We start from the raw sequence: 19090 nt of genomic DNA on the forward strand, positions 1-19090 counted from the left end.
TGTACAACATAAATGCAGAACCACAAGCTTCCAGCCCTGCCTTGGCTTTCGGGCTCTGACAACTGCCCTCCTGACTTGAGATCGCCCTCCACGTGGGCCGCATCCCTGACCTCCACATGGGGAGGACAGGTGAGGGGCCAGGAGCACCGCGGGGACCGTGTCCCGTCCACCCAGAGAATGCCTGCTCCTGGTCTGGTGTGACATCCGCAGGTCACCGGGCGGCAAGGACACCACCTGGGGGGTGGACTGTGGAGCAGTGGCCTTACATGCCTTCTGAAGAGAAAGGAATGGCCACCCGAGGGCTGCTGGCACGTGGCACAGAACCTGCAGAAGGCGTGGGAGGCCTTCCTGAGTGCCGGCGGTGGGGTGCCGCCACCCACCTTGCCCTCGGACGCTCTGCACCGGAGGCAGTGCCCGCTGGGATGCTGGCAGGAGAGCCGAGGCTCAAGCCCAGGGCCTAACTGTGGGCTGTCGGTGGCCCAGCGCTCTCAACTCACAGTCGCCCAGAATCAACACGGTAGCTTCATTCTGGCCAGTAAAAGCTATGAGCTCACCTAGTTGCCTTCCTGGAACAGGCCATAGAATCCCAGAGCAACCCCACAGGCTGAGTGGCACCTGGCTGACCCTCCACAAGCGGGTAAAGGGCCCTGTACGGGAGAAACAGCCCTGGCCAGCGTGGCAGGATTTAGATAGTGATCGTGCTGCCAGCGGTGTGCTTCCGGAATCAGACCGTGAAGGACAAGTCCACGCTGGGGGTGGCCTGCCCAGACTGCTCGGCAGCCCCCCACCAGCCCAACACCAGGAGGAGACTTAGAAATAAAGTCTTTTTTTTAGAAATAAAGTGGACACTCTCCTTTCTCCTTTGAAGAACTCATCCAAAGCAGGGGTAGGAGAGCCGGTGTGCGCGTGCGCATGCGTGTGCGAAGGGCCAGACGGAGTATTTTAGGGTCTGCAGACCACGTTCTCTCCGGCAGCTACTCCATTCCACCGTGTAGAGGAAAAGCAGCCACAGACCACAGGTAAACAAGGGGCATGGTCGTATGCTAATGAAACTGTTCCCGAAAACAGGAAGCAGGCTGAACTTGGCTCCTGCTTGCAGTTTGTGAAACTCTGCAGCAAATCAGGCGGCAGGGGTCCCAGGCCAGAGACCCTTCTCGCCTGGTTCCAGGGTGGTGGTGGTGGGATCACAAGATTTAAGGATGAGTGCATTTGTCGTCATCTATGGCCAGAGTCACTTCTACAGAGCTTCTATCATTCCGTCCCACCGCCAGCAATTTTGTCCATCTCCCGACAGCCCTGCCAAGCAAACGTTTTACCCAGTTTGAATTTTTACCCATCTGATGGGTGAGTAGTATCTCAATAGTATGACTTAATTTGCTTCGATTGGACTGAACATCTATTTGTTTTCTTGTCTATAAAGGACCCCCGCCCCAGCTGGTATCCTATTGGATCACTGGTCTTTCCTTCCTGGTTTATAGATGTCATATTTGATGGATACAGCGATCGATAGAAGCCAGCTAGGTCGAGGTGGAAGGATGTGGTCTAAACGTCTGTGAGACTGAGCGGCCACTCCCGTGGAGTTGTCCAGCAGGCAACTGGAAATACAGACCTGGAACCCAACGGAGAGGCTGGGACTGGAGAGGGAGGAAATAATCAGTATAGCTATTTCTAACAACGAGATGGTGAGATTACCTAGGGAAAGAAAGTAATAGAGGAGAGCTGACAAAAACGGAGCCCTGGAGCTTCCCAACATTTAGAAGTTGAGGGTGAGAGGACCCCCAAGACAGACAGACTGACAAGGAGCTTCAGGTAAAGTAGGGAAGAAAGTAAAGGGCAGAGTCTCAGGAACAAAGTCAATACTTCAAGGAGAAAGGAGAGTGTCCACTACCTTTTAGAGACTGAATGAGATGAGACATTTTGCTGGGGACTCATCACTGGTTTTGGCAACACGGAGACTGTTGGTGACCTTGACAGGCACACTTTCAGTGCAGTGGCAGGAACACACGCCTGATCTCCCAGAAAGTGAAGCTGATGTCTGAGGATGCAAATGGGAAGATCTTCCAGAGCAGCCGTGCGCCATGTTCAGCTGCTCAGCTATGGGCAAAGCCAAGACAGAGCGACATTCAGCCAGAGCCGTTGTCCTGCCCCTCCAGTACATAAAGGGGTCAGTCAAGGATGCAGGGCCGATGGGCCAGGGGGGAGTGAGAAAATGAGGAGAGTCCTTCACAGTCCACAATGGCAAAGCAATGCCCTGGAGGTAGGTGTGGCCCACTGCCTTTGTTACACGGCATAAAAACACATAAGAAGTCACCCAGTCTCTTCTGAGAGATTTCCACACAAGCTCATCAAGAAACAAGCACAATGAGCCTGGGTCAACATTTCTTAAATTTTATTCTTGAGTTTACAACAATTCAGATGACAGAGGTCCATTACCCATGGGTAAACTACACCACAGAGATCATGTAAGGCGAGAAAGCCCCGCTACCCAAAGACCCATGAAATGCATTCAGCTGGCAACCTCACTGAGAGTCTGTGCTGCGGGATTTTTTTTATGTCTCCCAGAAGATACATTACCATACGTTTTCATTTTATTAGGTTCAGAGAAACTTTACTTTTGAAAGAAATAAATGGTTGGCAAGAATAGAAAATATGACTTAAAAATGTGTGTAAATAAAGTATCCAATAAATCAATGAAAGGAAGAATTTTGGAAAGCAGAAGATTTTATATGATATAAAAATAAATACTGTTGTTTTATATTATATAAGGCTGAAAATAAATTATTTTATGGGTAAATAAAACATCATCTTACTGGTTACTTGTGTGAAGGCTTTCAAAAGTCCAGCAGTAATTTTTAAAGGAATTGTATCCTATATAATCAGTTAATCTGTGACTGATTTTTCCATTCTTTCTTGCCCCCCATTACATGCCTTTTAGACATTTTGCTGGTCTAACTCAGATTGTGGAGCAAAAGAAAAAGGAGACAATTCGGTCATCCTAATTATCATCATCCACGGCAAATAGCAAGATCTGGGAGGATAGGAGCAACATTGCTCTTTATTCCCAAGCTTCTGTTACAGAAATATTTTCGTCATTTTGTTTTCCTTGATCTTAGGAACATGAATGACTTAGAGTTGGCTTTAGACACATTAGAACGAGGCTTCCCGTCTGATCTGAAGGAGGAGCGCTGCTCCATTTGGCTTTTGCAAACCCTGTTTCTCCACTTGGCTTCTTTGCAGTTTATCACGTGGGTTCTGGTAACTGGAGGGCCACAGATGTGTCACAGAAAGAGCACTGACCTGGGAGTCCCAGGACCTGGTCTTCAGGGCGCTCACAACTAGCCACTTAGCAGTGGTGCAACCTTAACATAGCATCTCTGAGTGTCCAGGTCCTCTACTCTGAGATAGAGGGAGCAATGTCTGACCTTCACCGCTCTGGTTGTGAGGATGCATGGCAGGTCTTTAAAGGTGCTTTGGAAAATGGACTATACCAGATAAAGTTGTTAGCTAAAACTTAAAAACTCTGCCCTGCTTTGCATTTTTTTTCTAGGTTAAAAAAAAAATCAATAGAAATAATTCAGAAGTGTAAATGTATATGAATCATAGAGCCCAAATGTAAATAATTTAAAAATGCTTTACAATAAAATCAAAGATATGATCCATGGATTTAAAAAAAATAATCCACGGATTTTTTTAAAAAATAAAAATCTTTGCAGCTAAATATTCATCAACTTAAATTTAATCATTCTTTCTTTTATAAGAATGTTCACTATATGATATCATAACTCTCCAAAGGAGAAATTCCATAATTAGCTCAGTTCTCTGCCTTAAAACCTTCATTATAAGACAGAAGAATGGAATAATTAAAGTTTAAAAGTAAGCAAAAATATATACCTCTAAACCATAGCCCCCTTATTTGAAAGAGCTTAACAAGAATACTTCCCCAATATATTTATAAACAACCTACTATTTATATATAATAATGCTAACTCACAACTTAAACCACGATGATCAAAGTTATGTGCATTTTATTCTCTCAACTGTTTAATAATTTCATTATTAAATAATGGCCTTCAGAGATTACACTGCAGTTAAAGCATGAACTGTATGTGAAATAAAAGTGTTCACTTACTGAATGACTAAGGTGTCTGCCAAGTGGTTAGTCCACAGTTGAGAGTTTTAGAAAAATATTGGAGAAATTAATCAGTGTACATAAGGTCCCTGTAGATACAAGCCGGTGCCAACAGATGCCCGTCTAGGCACGAGAGCTCGCTGCCTAACCCAGTGTCCCTTTAGCCTCCTAAAAAGGGCCCAGGAACCTCTTGCCCATCTTAAATCTTCTATCTGGATTATATTAAGTGATATAGCTCTTTTTGAAATAATAATAAACCACTAATTTTAATGTAGGTAACAAATACTAAATTCTGCTCAGCAGGATAGTTTTGGGATCAAATGACAAGAGCATCAGTTAACTGTGCTGAGGGACAACTCTATAGTGCTGGTGGCCCAACAGCACTGTGATCCTGACTAGCAACCACTCACGTTTTAGTTCAGCAAAAGCTTCTCTCTCTCTCTCTCTCTCACACACACGCACACACACACATTTGTTCTTGCCATCTGTGTCTACAAATGCAGCTCAAGTTATCTTCTGTTTCTCACTGTTTTCTGAGAAAGATCAACAAATCAATGATCAAAAATGGCCTACTGCTCTCATTAAAGACCTCTCAAGAGCATTCCATGTTTAAAGGGGCGCCTGCCAAGAGCTTGCAGAGTTGAAATTAAATTAGCATTGGCACAGGGTAATTTTAGATGCAGGTAAAAGCGAATTTATCTTATGCTCAGTAGAACATATTTAGGTCAGTTTAGGAGCGAGTAATTGGTAAATTTATCCTCAGCTAGCACAGAGGTGGCATAATTCAGATGATTCAAAGCCTGGTGGGGTACCTTCCGTTCTATGGTATGTTTTGAAGTACAACACACCCGTCAAAGGCAGAGCTGGGGCTCCATTTCCTCTAACTCCACATTACAACCTAAACAACAATAAATGTACATTTCTGCTATGTCTGTGGTTTCAAAATCATTCATTGTAAACATCCTATATATTCTTTCCTATTTAATTAATTTCAGAGCTTGAGTTTGTATCTAGGTCTATGTCAAATTATTTATTCTACAAAAAGCAGCACAAATACTGTTCATTCTGGTTTCAGCACAAATTCCTTAAAAAAAAGTTAAGGCCATTTAATTGAATCAGGGCCAACTGAAGATTACCCTGGCAGAAGTCAACCTAGTGACGTAAGAGGTTTGAAAAGGAGCCAGAAGTGGTTGTCTTGTGTTTTCCTCCTTGGTAACTTGAGAGCAGCGTGCAGGATTTATTAGTCTCCAACATCACCATCTCGGTCTCCAATGAGCCACAGGAAATGGAAACTCAGGGCCAACAGAGCTGTCCCCAGCAGATCGCCCAGTGCCGTCAGGTAGGGGATGGAGAAGCTGTCCGGGTCCTTTCCCTTCCTCCAGAAGTGATGCACCATCCAGTCAGCAATCCACAGCAGGGTGAACACCTGGAGGAAAACGCAGAGGTGACTCCTCTCGCCCAGACTCCCACCCCAAACAGGACACTGGTCTCGGAAGGAACAGCACTGCACGCGTCCTTGAAGAGAAGAAATATTTCAGTAACAGGATTTTTTCTTTCAAAAGGAAAAACATTCTTCAACAATGTTAACAAGGTTAAACATTCTTAACAGTTTTCTTAAACCTTCCATGCGTATCTTCTCATCTTCAGCCAATCTTCCATAACCACAGTGGCCCCTGTTTTAACAGCATCGTACAATTTCTAAACCGCTCCTAGGTTTCAACTTCTTTTTCTAGAAGGACTAAGACACAAAGAAGAGAATAAAAATTAAAATAAGAAATTATTCCAGGCATCCCAAGGAGCTGGAGATGGAAAGCTGACCATTCCTTTGTGAATGGTAAGAGGTCACTTGTGGCCTGAGAAGGAAAAGTTCAATACAACAGTAAGAACAATCGCCAGGAGCCTCGAGGAGGGACACACAGCTGAAATACTTCAGAGGGCTCAGCAGACACCAAGGTGGACCTGTGTAAGGATCTTCTAGAATATCAGACATATGAGAAGCTCTGTGAAACACTGCATTTTGGGGTTACATCCATGTTTTGTTCTTTGATCCTTTGAGAGGGGAACAATTCTCTCACCTTCAAAACCCCAAGGAAGTAAAAGGAACCCAGGACAGAGAGAGGTGAAGGTTCGCTGGTACAGGATGAGCTGGCCAATGCCACCAACGGGTTGAGAACTCGAGCACTTACTAACTGGACACAGGCCAGTTATTTCACCTTTCTATTCCTCCAAATGCACGTCAGGGATAATAATGGCGCCTAAGTCGTGAAAATGTTATAAGGATTAAATAGTAGACTAAATAATTCAGTGCCTGATACAATAAACTTTCAGCAAACGTGTATTGGGAGATTAACAGTATCAATGTCATTACTATTTCGTCCCTGCAGGCCTTGAGAACACCTGGTATGTGCAGGAGGAAGGCCACCCACCCTCATTCAGAGGTCATACCGAGTGCTGGTATGTTTCGCTATTCTGCAAGTAGGTGGTCATGGGGTGAAGCACTTGCCTTGGGTCCCAAGTGGCTGAGTGTTGTAGGTTCAGTTCTGATGCTTTTACCAGGAGAGAGTGGCTTGTTCAGGGGGAGACAGGTACTTCAGATGCCCCTGCACACCTGTCAGAGGCTGCACTCTAAGCCCCAGTATCTTTTGCATGAGGATGCTTTGGAGTCACGTACAGTTTCATCAGGACACTCTGTCTGGGCAGTTGAGGAAGCACGGAATATTAGAAGGAATCCTGAACTTGGATGTTATAAGATTTGGATTTGATTCTCGGTTCTTCCTTTGGGCAAGTTTCTTACCACTCTCGGCTTAAATTTCTCATTTGAAGAAAATAGGATCTAATACCTGCTCAATTGACTTTGAGACCATCAATAAGAGCCTTGGTTTCAGGGATGATCAAAGTGACAGAAGTCATAAAAATATACAATCAGAAATCTTGGAACTAGAAACTTCAATGAAATGAAACATACGTGAGAACTTCCATAACAGATTAGAACAGGCAGAAGAAAGAATTTCTGACCTTGAGATGGGCCTTATGAATTAACCCAGTCAAACCAAAGAGAAAAGAAAAGTGAAGAAAGCCTGCAAGACTTGGAGAACACTCTTACGCAGACAGATATTCCAGAGGCAAAGTCAAGGGGAAAGCTATGGAAAACCTACTTCATGAAATAGCCCAAAACTTCCCAAACCTTCAGAGATACAGACATCCAGATTCAAGGAGCTCAAAGAACCTAGATTCAACTAAAATAGACCGTCACCAAAATGCATACTATAGTAAAAATGTCAAAGCACAAGAAAAGATCAAAAAAAAATCATATATATATGGGAAGGTCCATTAGACTTAAAGCAGATCTCTCAGCAGAAACATTACAGGCCAGAAGACAATGTGATGATACATTCAAAATACTGGGTGGAGAGGGGAGCTACTAACCAAGAATACTATACCCAGCAAAATTATTCTTCAAAACGGAAGAAGAAATAATGCAGAAAGTGAAGGATTTAATCACCACCAGATCAGACCTACAAGAAATACTTAAGGACGTCCTACACTAGAAATGAAAGAATAACTGGCACCATAAACACATGAATGCATAAAATCCACCAGAAGAACACAAAAGAGAATCAAGCTTTTACATGACGTAAAACTACCAAATCACATAAATTATAGAAACCCTACAAAGCAAGCAGAATATAATTAACAAATTGACAGAAAGAAGTTTATACTTACCAATGAAAGTCTTGAATGTAAATGGATTAAATTCACCAATCAAAAGACACAAACTGGCAAATGGAAAAAAAAAGACCCAAATATATGCTTCCTACAAGAAACCCACTCACTGTTCAGTCACATACTACAAGTAAAGGGTTGTAAAAAGATGATATATGTAAACAGAAACCAAAAACAAGCAGAGTAACTATACTCAGATAAGGCAAACCTTAAATCAAAAACTATAAAGCATTGCGTGCAGAGGCACATGCCTGTAATCCCAGTGGCTCAGAAGGCTAAGGCAGGAGTATCACAAGTTTGAGGCTAGCCTCAACAATTTAGCAAGGTCTTATGCAACTTACTAGGGATGTAGCTCAGTGGGAAAGCACCCCTAAGTTCAATCTCAGGTACCAATCAAACATGTAAAGACAGACAAATATATTGATAAAAGAATCAATTCAGCAAAAGATTTAACAATTGTAAATATACATGCAGCCAACACAGGATGATCCAACTATATAAAACAAATATTAGTAGATCTAAAGTAAGAGATAGACTCGATTACAAAAATAGTGGGGGACTTTGACACAGATCATCCAGATATAAAATCAACAATGAAACGTCAAGTTTGTGCAAACAGACCTAATAGACACTGACAGAACATTCCATCCAACAGCAGCAGAATATCTCTTCTTCTCATCAGCAACACAGAACATTCTCCAGGATAGGTCATGTCAGCCTTCAAATCAAGTCTTAATAAATTAAAAAGAACAAGTCACATAATGTGTCTTCTTAGACTATACTTGAATAAAACTACAAATCAACAAGAAGAATGGAAAATATTTAGACACATAGAAATTGAATAACACATTCTTAAATGACCAATGGATAATTGAGGAAAAGGGGAATTCAAAAGTATGTAGAAACTAATAAAAATACACAACATATCAAAAGTCTGTGGGATATGGCAAGAGAAACTTAAGGCAATAAGTTAAAAAATAGAAAGAACTCAAACAACCTAATAATGCACCTCAAAGACTTAGGAAAAAAGAACCAAACCCCGAATTAATAGCAGGAAAGAAATAATAAAGATCAGAGCATAAATAAAACTAAAACAAAAAATAGTAAAGATCAAAACAAAGAATTGGTTTTGTGAAAGGATACAAAGAATTGACAAACCTTTAGCTACATTAACAAAGAAAAAAAAGAAGATCCAAATAAATAAAATTAGAGATGAAAGAGATGTTACAACTGATAATCAAAGAAAAAGACCATAAGAAACTACTATGAATACTATGTGCTAAAAACTGGAAAACCTAAAATGGATAAATTTCTGAACAACATATAACTTATCAAAACTGAATCAAGAAGAAATTGAAAATCTAAGATCAATAAAGATGAATGAGAGTGAAGCAGTAATTGAAAGTATCTCATTTTAAAAAAGTCTAGGAGCTGCTGGTTTTACTACTGAATTCTATAAAACATTTAAGCAAGAACTAATTTACATTTTCTTAAACTATTTCAAAAATCTAAAATGGAAGGAATTCTGCCAAACTCTTTTTACAAGGACAGCATTATCATGATGCCAAAATTGAAAAAAAAATGAAAAAAGAAAAATACAGACTCATATCCCTGATGAAAACAAATTCTCAAAATACCAGCAAACTGGACTCAACAGCATATCCAAAAGATCATAAGCTATGAAAAGATGGGATTCATCCCTAGAATGCAAGGAAGGTTTGATATACACAAATAAATCAATGTGATATAGCACAGCAACAGAATGAAGGACAAAACCATATGGTCTTTTTCCATACACAAAGATAGCACTCAATAAGATTCAGCATCTCTTCATGATAAATATGCTCAACAAAATTGGGTATAGAAGGAAAATACTCCAAAACACTATTTGAAAAACCTACAGTCAGTATCATACTGAATAAGGAAAAGCTGAAAGTGTTTCCTCCAATATTGGAAATGAGACATAGATATCTATTTTTTCCATTCTTATGGTGCTGGAAGTCGGCAAGAGCGATGAGTCAAGAGAAAGAAAGAAAGGCATCCAAATTGGAAAGAAGGAAGTTAAAGTATCCATGTTTGCAGATGACACAATTTGAAACACAGAAAAATCTAAGCACTCCATCAAAAAATTGTTAAAATTTATAAATGAATTCAGTAGTTGCTAGACACCAAATCAACATACAAAAAGTAGTAGCATTTTGCATATCAATAATGAAATTGCTCACCAGGTACAGTGGCACATGCCAGTAATCCCAGCAACTTGGGAGACTGAGGTAGGAGGATCTCAAGGTTGAGGCCAGCCTTGACAAGTAAGACCCTGTCTCAAAATAAAAAATAAAGGCTGGCAATGTCACTCAGTGGTAGAGCACCCTCAATACCACAAAAATAAGTAAACAAACAAACATGGTGCTAAAAAAAAACTTGCTGAAAAATAAATTAAGAAAGCAATGCCATTCACAATAACTACAAAAAATATTTAGCAATAAACTTAACCAAAGAAGTAAAAGATCTCTACAATGAAAATCATAAAACACTGATAGAACAAATTATAGTAGATACAAAAAATAGAAAGATCCCATGTTCATGGATCCAAAGAATCAATACTGTTAAAAGGACCACACTATCTATAGATTAAATGCAATTCCCATCAAAGAGTATCAACAACTCTCTTCACAGAAAAAAAAAATCCTAAAATTCATATGGAACCACAAAAGACCCAAAAGAGTCAAAGCAATCTTGAGCAAAATGAACAAAAAGCAAAAGATACCAAAGCTGAAGATATCACAATAACGGATTTCAAAACACATGGCAAAGCCACAGTAGCTAAAACGGCATGAAACGGACACTCAGATCATGGAACAGAACAGAGAACCAGATATTGATCCACATTCCTACAGCCAACTAATTCTGGACAAAGGTGCCAAGAACACCCAGTGGAACAAACACAGTCTCTTCAATAAATGGCGCTGGTGCAACTGGATGTGTATGCAGAAGCATGAAACCAGACCCTGCTCACCACACACAAAAATCAACTCAAAATGGGTCAAAGATCTAAGTGTTAAATATTAAACTATGATATTACTACAGGAAAACCTACGTGAAGCACTTCCAAGACATTGGGCGATAATTGCTTAGCTAGAACCCCAAAGGCACAGGTAACAAAAGTAAAAGTAGAAAAATGGGATTATCTGAGCTAAGTTTCAGCACAGCAATCATCAGGATTAACAGGCAATCCACAGAATGAGAGAAAATATTTGTGACCTATTCATTTGACAAGGGATTGCTATCCAGAATGTATAAAGAATTCAAAAAGTCCACCACCCAAAAAAAAAAAAAAAGACCACTTTTTACAATGGGCTGAGAACAGACACTTCTCAGAAGAAGACATACAAATAGACAATAGGCCAATGTATTATATGGAAAAAAATGCTCAATTTCACTAATCACCAGAGAAATGCAAATCAAAACCACAATGAGATATCATCTTATCCCAGTTTGAATGGCTCTCATAAAAAACCCCAAAGCTGGCAGATGCGGGATAAAAGGAACTCTTATATACTGTGAGTGGGAGTGTACATTAGTACAGCCATTATGGAAAACAGTATGGAGAGTTCTCAAGACTGAAAATAGAACTACCATATGATCCAGCTTTCCCACTACTGGGAATATATCCAAAGGAGAGGGAATCATTATACCAAAAAGATACTTTGCTATGGTTTGGATACGAGGTCCCCACCTCCCTCCAAGCTCCTGTGTTATTGCAGGAAGTGAAATGATTAGATTATGAGGACTGTCACTTAATCAGTGGATTAGTCCATTTAACCCATGGGCTAAATTCAATCTCCACCTATTTTTATAAATAAAGTTTTATTGGAACAACCCATTTGTTTGCTTATTACCTATTTAGCCTACTTTTAAATCCTTACATTTTGTGAAGAAAGTATTTTCATTATTCCTAATGTTTATTTGGATAAACTGAGCCAGAGAGGTTAAGTAGCTCTGTGGCTGTCAGAGAACACAGGATCCGCAGAGCTTGAGACACTGACTATCTGCCCTTTTAACAGAAAAAGGTGTCACCTCTCTTCAGGAGAAGATACTTAGAGCATGTTTTAGTCAGCTTTTGCACCACTCTGACCAGAAGACGTAACAAGAACAACTTTAGAGGTTTACTTGGAGCTCAGGGTTTCAGAGGTCTCAGTGCATAGATGGCGGACTCCCCTGTGGGGGAAAACATGGCAGAAGGGATGTGGAGGAGGAAGTCAGTTCAGGACATGGTAACAAGGAAGCAGAGAGAACTCCACTCGCCAGGGACAAAAGTAAACCCAAAGGCACACCCAGTGACCCACCTCCTCCAGACACCCCAGTGACCTACCTCCTCCAGTCACACCCCAGTGACCCACCTCCTCCAGTCACACCCCAGTGACCCACCTCCTCCAGACACACCCTACCCACCTACAGTTACCACGGGGTTAATCGCTATCCGAGGACTAAGCCACTGATTAGGTGACACCTCTAGTAATCCAACCATTTTGCCTCACACATAAGCTTTTGGGGAACACCTCTCATCTAAACCATAACACATAGAAGAAAATGGCATCCTTACCCCATATCTCAAATTCAATTCAGGTAAAAACCCAAGGCATATGAGACCTCTGAAATACTGAAAACCTGTATAAGAAAATATAACAGAACATCTTGCTGACTTTGATCTAGGGAATAGTTTTATAAATAAAATAAGTAACATGTTAAAGGAATAGTTTATTAAATTAAAGAATTCTGTGGTTTAATGAATAAAAATCATGCCCCAGGCTTTAAAAAATGCTTTGTCTTGCATTTAGCTAACAAAGAATTAGTGTTCAGAACATTTAGAGAATACGCAGCGAACTTCTACAGTTCATAAGGAGAAGAGAATTAAAGTGCCAATAAACACATGAATTGATGTTCAATCTCACTATTAATAAGGGGACACAAATTAAAGCCACATTAAGTTCCTTTCCATGCCCATCTGATGAACAAAAGCTAAATTTTAAAGTACATTAACAGCATACCTTGTCTTTTCAAATGGCCTGTAATGGGACTATGCGGTGTTCACAGAGCTGACTTCATTCTCAGAATGTCTGTATAATACACTACAGATTATTATCCCTCCTTGACATATGAGAAAACTAAGGCAGAGCTAGATTTAAGAAAACTGCTCAAGCTCACAGGAGCCAGGCGAAGGCTCACGCGGTAATGCTGAAGTCCAAGTTCTTGACCGTCGGTCCAGCACACTGTTTTGGTAAAAAAGAAACTCTACATTAATCACAGGAGTCTAAACGGACACGACCTCTTTAGAGAGCATCTCGGCAGTATCTACTGAATTTGAGGATGTGTTTCTACTTAATTCAGCAATTCTGCACAAAAACAATGATTTTATTTTTCCCACACTACTGGGGTGAAAGGACAAAACTTTTCATAGCTACGAGACTGGCTCAGGGTTCTACCGATCCCAGGTCCCCACATGCCTCCCCCAAGGATCCAGAGGACCAATGTCTTGGTGTACTTGTGGAAACTCTGTGGAGGATTCTTTCACAAGCACATTGAGAGATGTGCAAAAACTGTCACTGCACCATCACCGTAAAGACAAAGAACTGGAATAACCTAAAACGTCCATCGTCAGAGAGTGCTAGATTGACCCTCGGGTCACATAACTGAATGCTACATAGATACTAACATGAAGGGAAAGAACTATATGAATCAATATGAATGTCTCAAAAGCATGAGGTTGAATGAAAAAGTAGCAGAAGACTATGGGGCATATGATTTTAATAAAGTTTATGAAAATAACAGGAATTATGTGACATGTTATCTATTGACATACTCCTCTGTAGCAACAGTATAAAAACGTATGTAGCAATGACAGATGTCAATTTAGAACTGGAGGGAAGGACATGGACCAGGAAGGGATCTACTATGTATCTAATGTATTTTATTTATCATTTTGAAACATTTGCTCCCAGTAATCTATTAAGGGTTGCAAAAGCTGGGTGGTAAATACATGGTTATAATTTCCTGCATGAGTGCATTTCCTTTCATTTGTAAGCAGCTGGGGCAGAGGCAAGTCACTGACCAGAGCTACGAGACTACAACATAGAACCTACTGGGGTGGATACCTGAGAAAGGAAGTTGGCATGCCCTGCAGAGTCTAGGAAGGTTTGGGCTTGGAAGTACCAGGTGGTGCTACGGTTGGCGGTGAGGAGTGAGCAAATGTCCACATTAGCCGACTGTGTGTGGAGTGAGCAAATGTCCACATTCTCTCACCATTTCTGTAATTCCCTGTCCAGGTGGGAAATTTACGCCAACGTATTTTGGAGAAACGGAATGAGAAAGACTTAGCACTCAAGGGCACTAGGAAGTACCAGCATACACAGCCCATGTTAAGAATATTTCATAAAACTTGTTTCAACTATGAATTTACATGTTTATAAATGTGTGTATATCTTCAGTATAAACTTATTTCTTAAAGTTGTGGTCAAAAATATTTTAAAATTAGCCGGGCACAGTTGCTCACTCCTGCAATCCCAGGTACTCAGGAGGTTGAGGCATAAGGATCACAAGTTAGAGGCCAGCCTTAGCAACTCAGGGAAGCCCTGTCTCAAAATAAAATAAAAATGCAAAGGGCTGGGATGTAGCTCAGAGGCAGAGCACTTGCCTAGCATGCACAAGACCCTGGGTTCAATCCCCAGGACTGCAAAAAAAGAAAAAGAAAAACAAAGTTTACATGCACACCTTACTGTCAGGTTTCAAGATCTCACGAGTAAAATCCCGGGGAGGGGAAAGCCAGGTCTTCCTTCTCTTTGATCCTCTGGCTTCGAGTGGAATTCCAACACGACCAACCTGAAGCAGTATTTGTTGTTAAAGGTCCTAACACTTGTCAACAAGTGAAAAAATTCTCATGCTTTAGTCTCCTGGTCTCTAAAAGGAGGTTACCCTCGCCTGCCTCAGGGGCTGGCTGTGGCAGGGAAGTGCGGGTGCGTGAGCCGAGCTATAGTAAGTTCTCAATAAACGCCAGGGCCGTCATCGCCACCACGCTGATGACCACACTGGCCAGACTGACGGCCTTCACTCAGCAGGTTACAGGAACAGAGGCGTGAACGCTGGTTTCTAACACCAGCCAGCTGCACGACTTTTCACACGGCTGAGCCTTAGGTCTTTAACAAGAATGAATTCGCTTGGTGGCTTGTGCTAACTCTCCACCATGAAGGTCAGAGACTGCCGTCTCCAAGGCCACGGCCACGGCGCTCCTTACCTCGGTGGGTTCCCTGCCCCTCACATTCATATTCTATTTACTGTATTTATTTATATAACACGAGTCAGGTCAAGTTCCCTTCCTAAACAATTTCTTTTTCTTTTAAATATTTTTGGTTGTAGGTGGACACAATACTTTTATTTATTTATTTTTATGTGGTGCTGAGGATTGAACCCAGTGCCTCACGCGTGCTAGGTAAGTGCTCCACCACTGAGCTACAGCCCTGGCCCCGTGCAATTTCTTTTTAAAGGTATTTGTGATGAGTTAAAGTTCCAGCAGATATAAATGTATATATATATATATATATTTTTTTTTTTTCAGAAAGGGATGTGTGTGTTCCCTTGGAAGTCTGTATCCAATAAATTATTAAAATCACAATAAATATCAGATACTTCTTAATGCAACATGTTTTGTTTTAAGATTAAATAACATTTAGGGAATGTGTGCTTACATATGGAATATCAAACCAAGGGTACACTGTGTTTTTACATCGTCTGTTCTCTATGAAATATGCATAACTTCTCTAGGTAAATATGCCTGCTGAAAAGGCAACTTTGTAGCCCTGGCTAATTATGCATGTTACAGAGGTATTGCTTGGAATTTAAATAAATATATAAAGTACAGGATTATATATTTGCTTTGGATGATATTGATTTTCTAGGCCAGTTCCTTCTTGGAGCTTAAATCAACAGTCTCCTGTGTTAGCATCCACCTAATGCTGCAACGGCCAATAACGGCCTTTGTGTTTGCTGTGAAGAAAGATGATTTCTTCCGAGAGGAATGCTTAGCAATACGATACAAATAAACCACAGAAGTAGCAAATTAGCCCAGCTCTTCCCAACCCCTAACTTTACAAAGGCCGAATTCATGTCCCCTAAAAAATAAGCTTCCCGCATCCAGTTTCTAGGCTGAAAACCACCCTCGTTAAAATCTAATATTTAAATGTCTGCTAAGAATAATTGCGGATTTTCAGCAAGAATGCAGTCTCCTTCTGATGTCCAGACGATCATCTCTTCTCCAGCCTGGACTATTTTTGTGAGGTGACGGGTGGTGGGGGTGGAGCTGAACGGGCTGCTGGGGACCTTTTTTCCTCCTGGGCACCGTGGTGGGTATTATTATCTCTATTTTCAGAGGAGAAAATGTGGATGCAGAAAGGTCAGGCGACCTGCTCACTTGGACAGCTCGTGAGGGTGAGGTTAGCACAAGGTCTGCTGAACCAAAGCCCAGGCTGCTGCCCGCTGTGTCTGGTTACCCCCTGGGCAGCCCGAGGGCAGCAGAAAACAGAAGACGGTGTTTCCACCTGCGGATGAGCAAGACAAAACGAAGACCGGCCTACAGCAACAAAACACCACCAAACGACCCCCTTGAAACTTTCATCTTTAGCAGCATTGAAGACGACTTGAAATGCTCAATATAATAAAAAAAAAATTCTTTTTAAATGCCTCGCTGAGCTGGCATGAAAGCAAGGAACCTGTGGAGCCTGGGAGGAAGGCAGGCATGCAGAGGGTGCAGTATGCTCGGGCAGACCTGGGGCAGAAGGCACCCATGGGCCACTCGGGAGATCGCCAGTGGGCTGCTTCGCTGGCACAAACCACACGGGGCCATTTGTACCTTCCATCTGTCCAGGGGGCACCAGGGGCCTCCTGCTGGTCTGGCCGCAGCACAGGGCACAGCAGACAGGAGACGCAGGCAAGGCCTGCCCAGGTGGGAGTCTAACAGATTTTCACATACACTAAAACCCCACACCTTCTGAATAAGAAACACACCTGCCCCCAAGAAGAGACGAGAAGGACGTTTGTCTGAGTGTGGAGCCACACGGTGGGGGAATCTCCCCTGAGAAGTGCAGAGCCACAAGGTGGTCCTTACGTGGATTTGAGGCCAGCGTCAAACCACCTGTGTGGTCCCACCAACCTCAACCGGAGTAGTCTGAGTTGTTCTCAGGCTGACGGTGTCCCAAGGCCCTTGGAAAGAGCAAATGAAAATCCTTTCTGAAGCAACGGACCTCCAACCTAGCCATGGAAGAACTTCCACGATCAAAACTACAGACAACGGGCTAGTGAGAGTCTTTCTGACCAGAACAAGCTCCGAGTCCCAGAGCCACTGCAGCGCAACGTACTCCGGCACACAAGCAGCTGCAGGGACCAGGAGAGGGCAGCCAGAGACCCCCCCAAGTAGCCTGGACCCCTGCGGTGGGAGGTGCCTTTCAAGTCTAGCTTCTCAGACCAGACCGCCCAGTGAGAGGTTTTCTACATAGAACCAGCCACAAGTCCCCGAACCAACAGAGAGCTTCGATCTGCAAGCAGCCTCTGGGATCAGGGCAGGGCAGCCAGAGACCTCTTCAGGCGGCTCTGCCCACTCCGGTCGCAGGCTCTCTTCACGGGGCGATCCAAGATGGCAGCCTAGAGGGAGACTGCACCCCCAGTTGCTCCAGAACCCAGGAGTTAAGAAGGGGAGGCATTGAGAGACTCGGACTGAAATAGAGCCACAGGTGAGTCTGCCCACTGGGTAAAGCTCGGCCCGGGTGGCAGGCCCAGATAGAGGTGGCTTATCTGAGCCAGGCAGGGCAGCTAGAGTCTTCCCAAGGTAGCCTTCCACACTCCGGCAGTGGGCTCCTCCCACACGGCCAGCTGCACAGTGCAGGCCCACAGTGAGAGCATTTCCGCACAGAACCAGTTCCAAACCGTGGAACCAGTAGGGGGCTAGGGGCAGTTTTCTTCGGATGCGCTGCTTTATCAGATTCCTCCAAGACATCAGGCTACTGAAGGCTGGGAGGTGATACACTGGAAATCTACCGGGACACTATAAGCCAATAGTGAAAAACTGCAATATCTCAGGGTCCCACTGACAGCTGACCAATATGAGAAAACAAGGGAAGAAAATGTCCCAAGCAAACCTAGATACTACATCAATAAAACCCAATGACAGCACAGCAGAAGAAATGTCAGAAAGGGAGTTCAGAATGTACATAATTAAAACGATCAGGGAAGCTAATGAGGAGATGAAAGAGCAAATGCAGGCATTGAAGGAGGAGATGAAAGAGCAAATGCAGGCATTAAATGATCGCACCAATCAACAGTTAAAAGAGCAAATACGGGAAGCAAGAGATCATTTCAATAAAGAGTTAGAGATACTGAAAAAAAAAACAAACTGAAATACTTGAAATGGAGGAAACAATAAACCAAGTTAAAAACTCCATAGAAAGCATAACCAATAGGATAGAACACCTGGAAGACAGAACCTCAGACATTGAAGACAAATTATTTAACCTTGAAAGCAAAGTTGGCCAAACAGAAAAGATGGTAAGAAATCATGAACAGAACCTACAAGAATTATGGGATATCATGAAAAGGCCAAATTTAAGAATTATTGGGATTGAGGAAGGCTTAGAGAAACAAACCAAAGGAATGAACAATCTATTCAATGAAATAATAACAGAAAATTTCCCAAATCTGAAGAATGAAATGGAAAACCAAGTACAAGAGGCTTATAGAACTCCAAACATACAAAATTACAACAGACCCACACCAAGGCACATTATTATGAAAATACCTAACATACAAAATAAAGACAGAATTTTAAAGGCCGCGAGAGAAAAGAATCAAATTACATTCAGAGGGAAACCAATAAGAATATCAGCAGATTTTTCAATCCAGACCCTAAAAGCTAGAAGGGCCTGGAACAACATATACCAAGCCCTGAAAGAAAATGGATGCCAACCAAGAATCTTATACCCAGCAAAACTTACCTTCAAATTTGACGATGAAATAAGATCCTTCCATGATAAACAAAAGCTAAAGGAATTTACAAAAAGAAAGCCAGCATTACAGAACATTCTCAGCAAAATATTCCATGAGGAAGAGATGAAAAACAACGATGCAAATCAGCAACAGGAGGCGCTAGCCTAAAGGAATAGCCAAATAAAGGAGAAACCAAATCATGTCAAAAACAAA

General features: G+C 42.0%; 1 protein-coding gene across 8 annotated transcripts in view; it reads right to left on the bottom strand.

The window, feature by feature from the left end:
- Positions 1 to 2372: 2372 nt before the first annotated feature.
- Slc41a2 (solute carrier family 41 member 2) overlaps positions 2373 to 19090 on the bottom strand; it is a 124927-nt gene continuing 108209 nt past the window's right edge. For all 8 annotated transcript variants that reach the window (XM_047549181.1, XM_047549178.1, XM_047549182.1 and 5 more), the window contains one exon: positions 2373 to 5555. In XM_047549181.1, coding sequence (XP_047405137.1) covers positions 5370 to 5555 — 186 coding nt within the window. In that variant the 3' untranslated portion in view covers positions 2373 to 5369. The remainder of the gene's footprint in view (positions 5556 to 19090) is intronic.

This window comes from Sciurus carolinensis, chromosome 4 (assembly GCF_902686445.1).
Source record: "Sciurus carolinensis chromosome 4, mSciCar1.2, whole genome shotgun sequence".
Classification (NCBI taxonomy): Eukaryota; Metazoa; Chordata; class Mammalia; order Rodentia; family Sciuridae; genus Sciurus; species Sciurus carolinensis.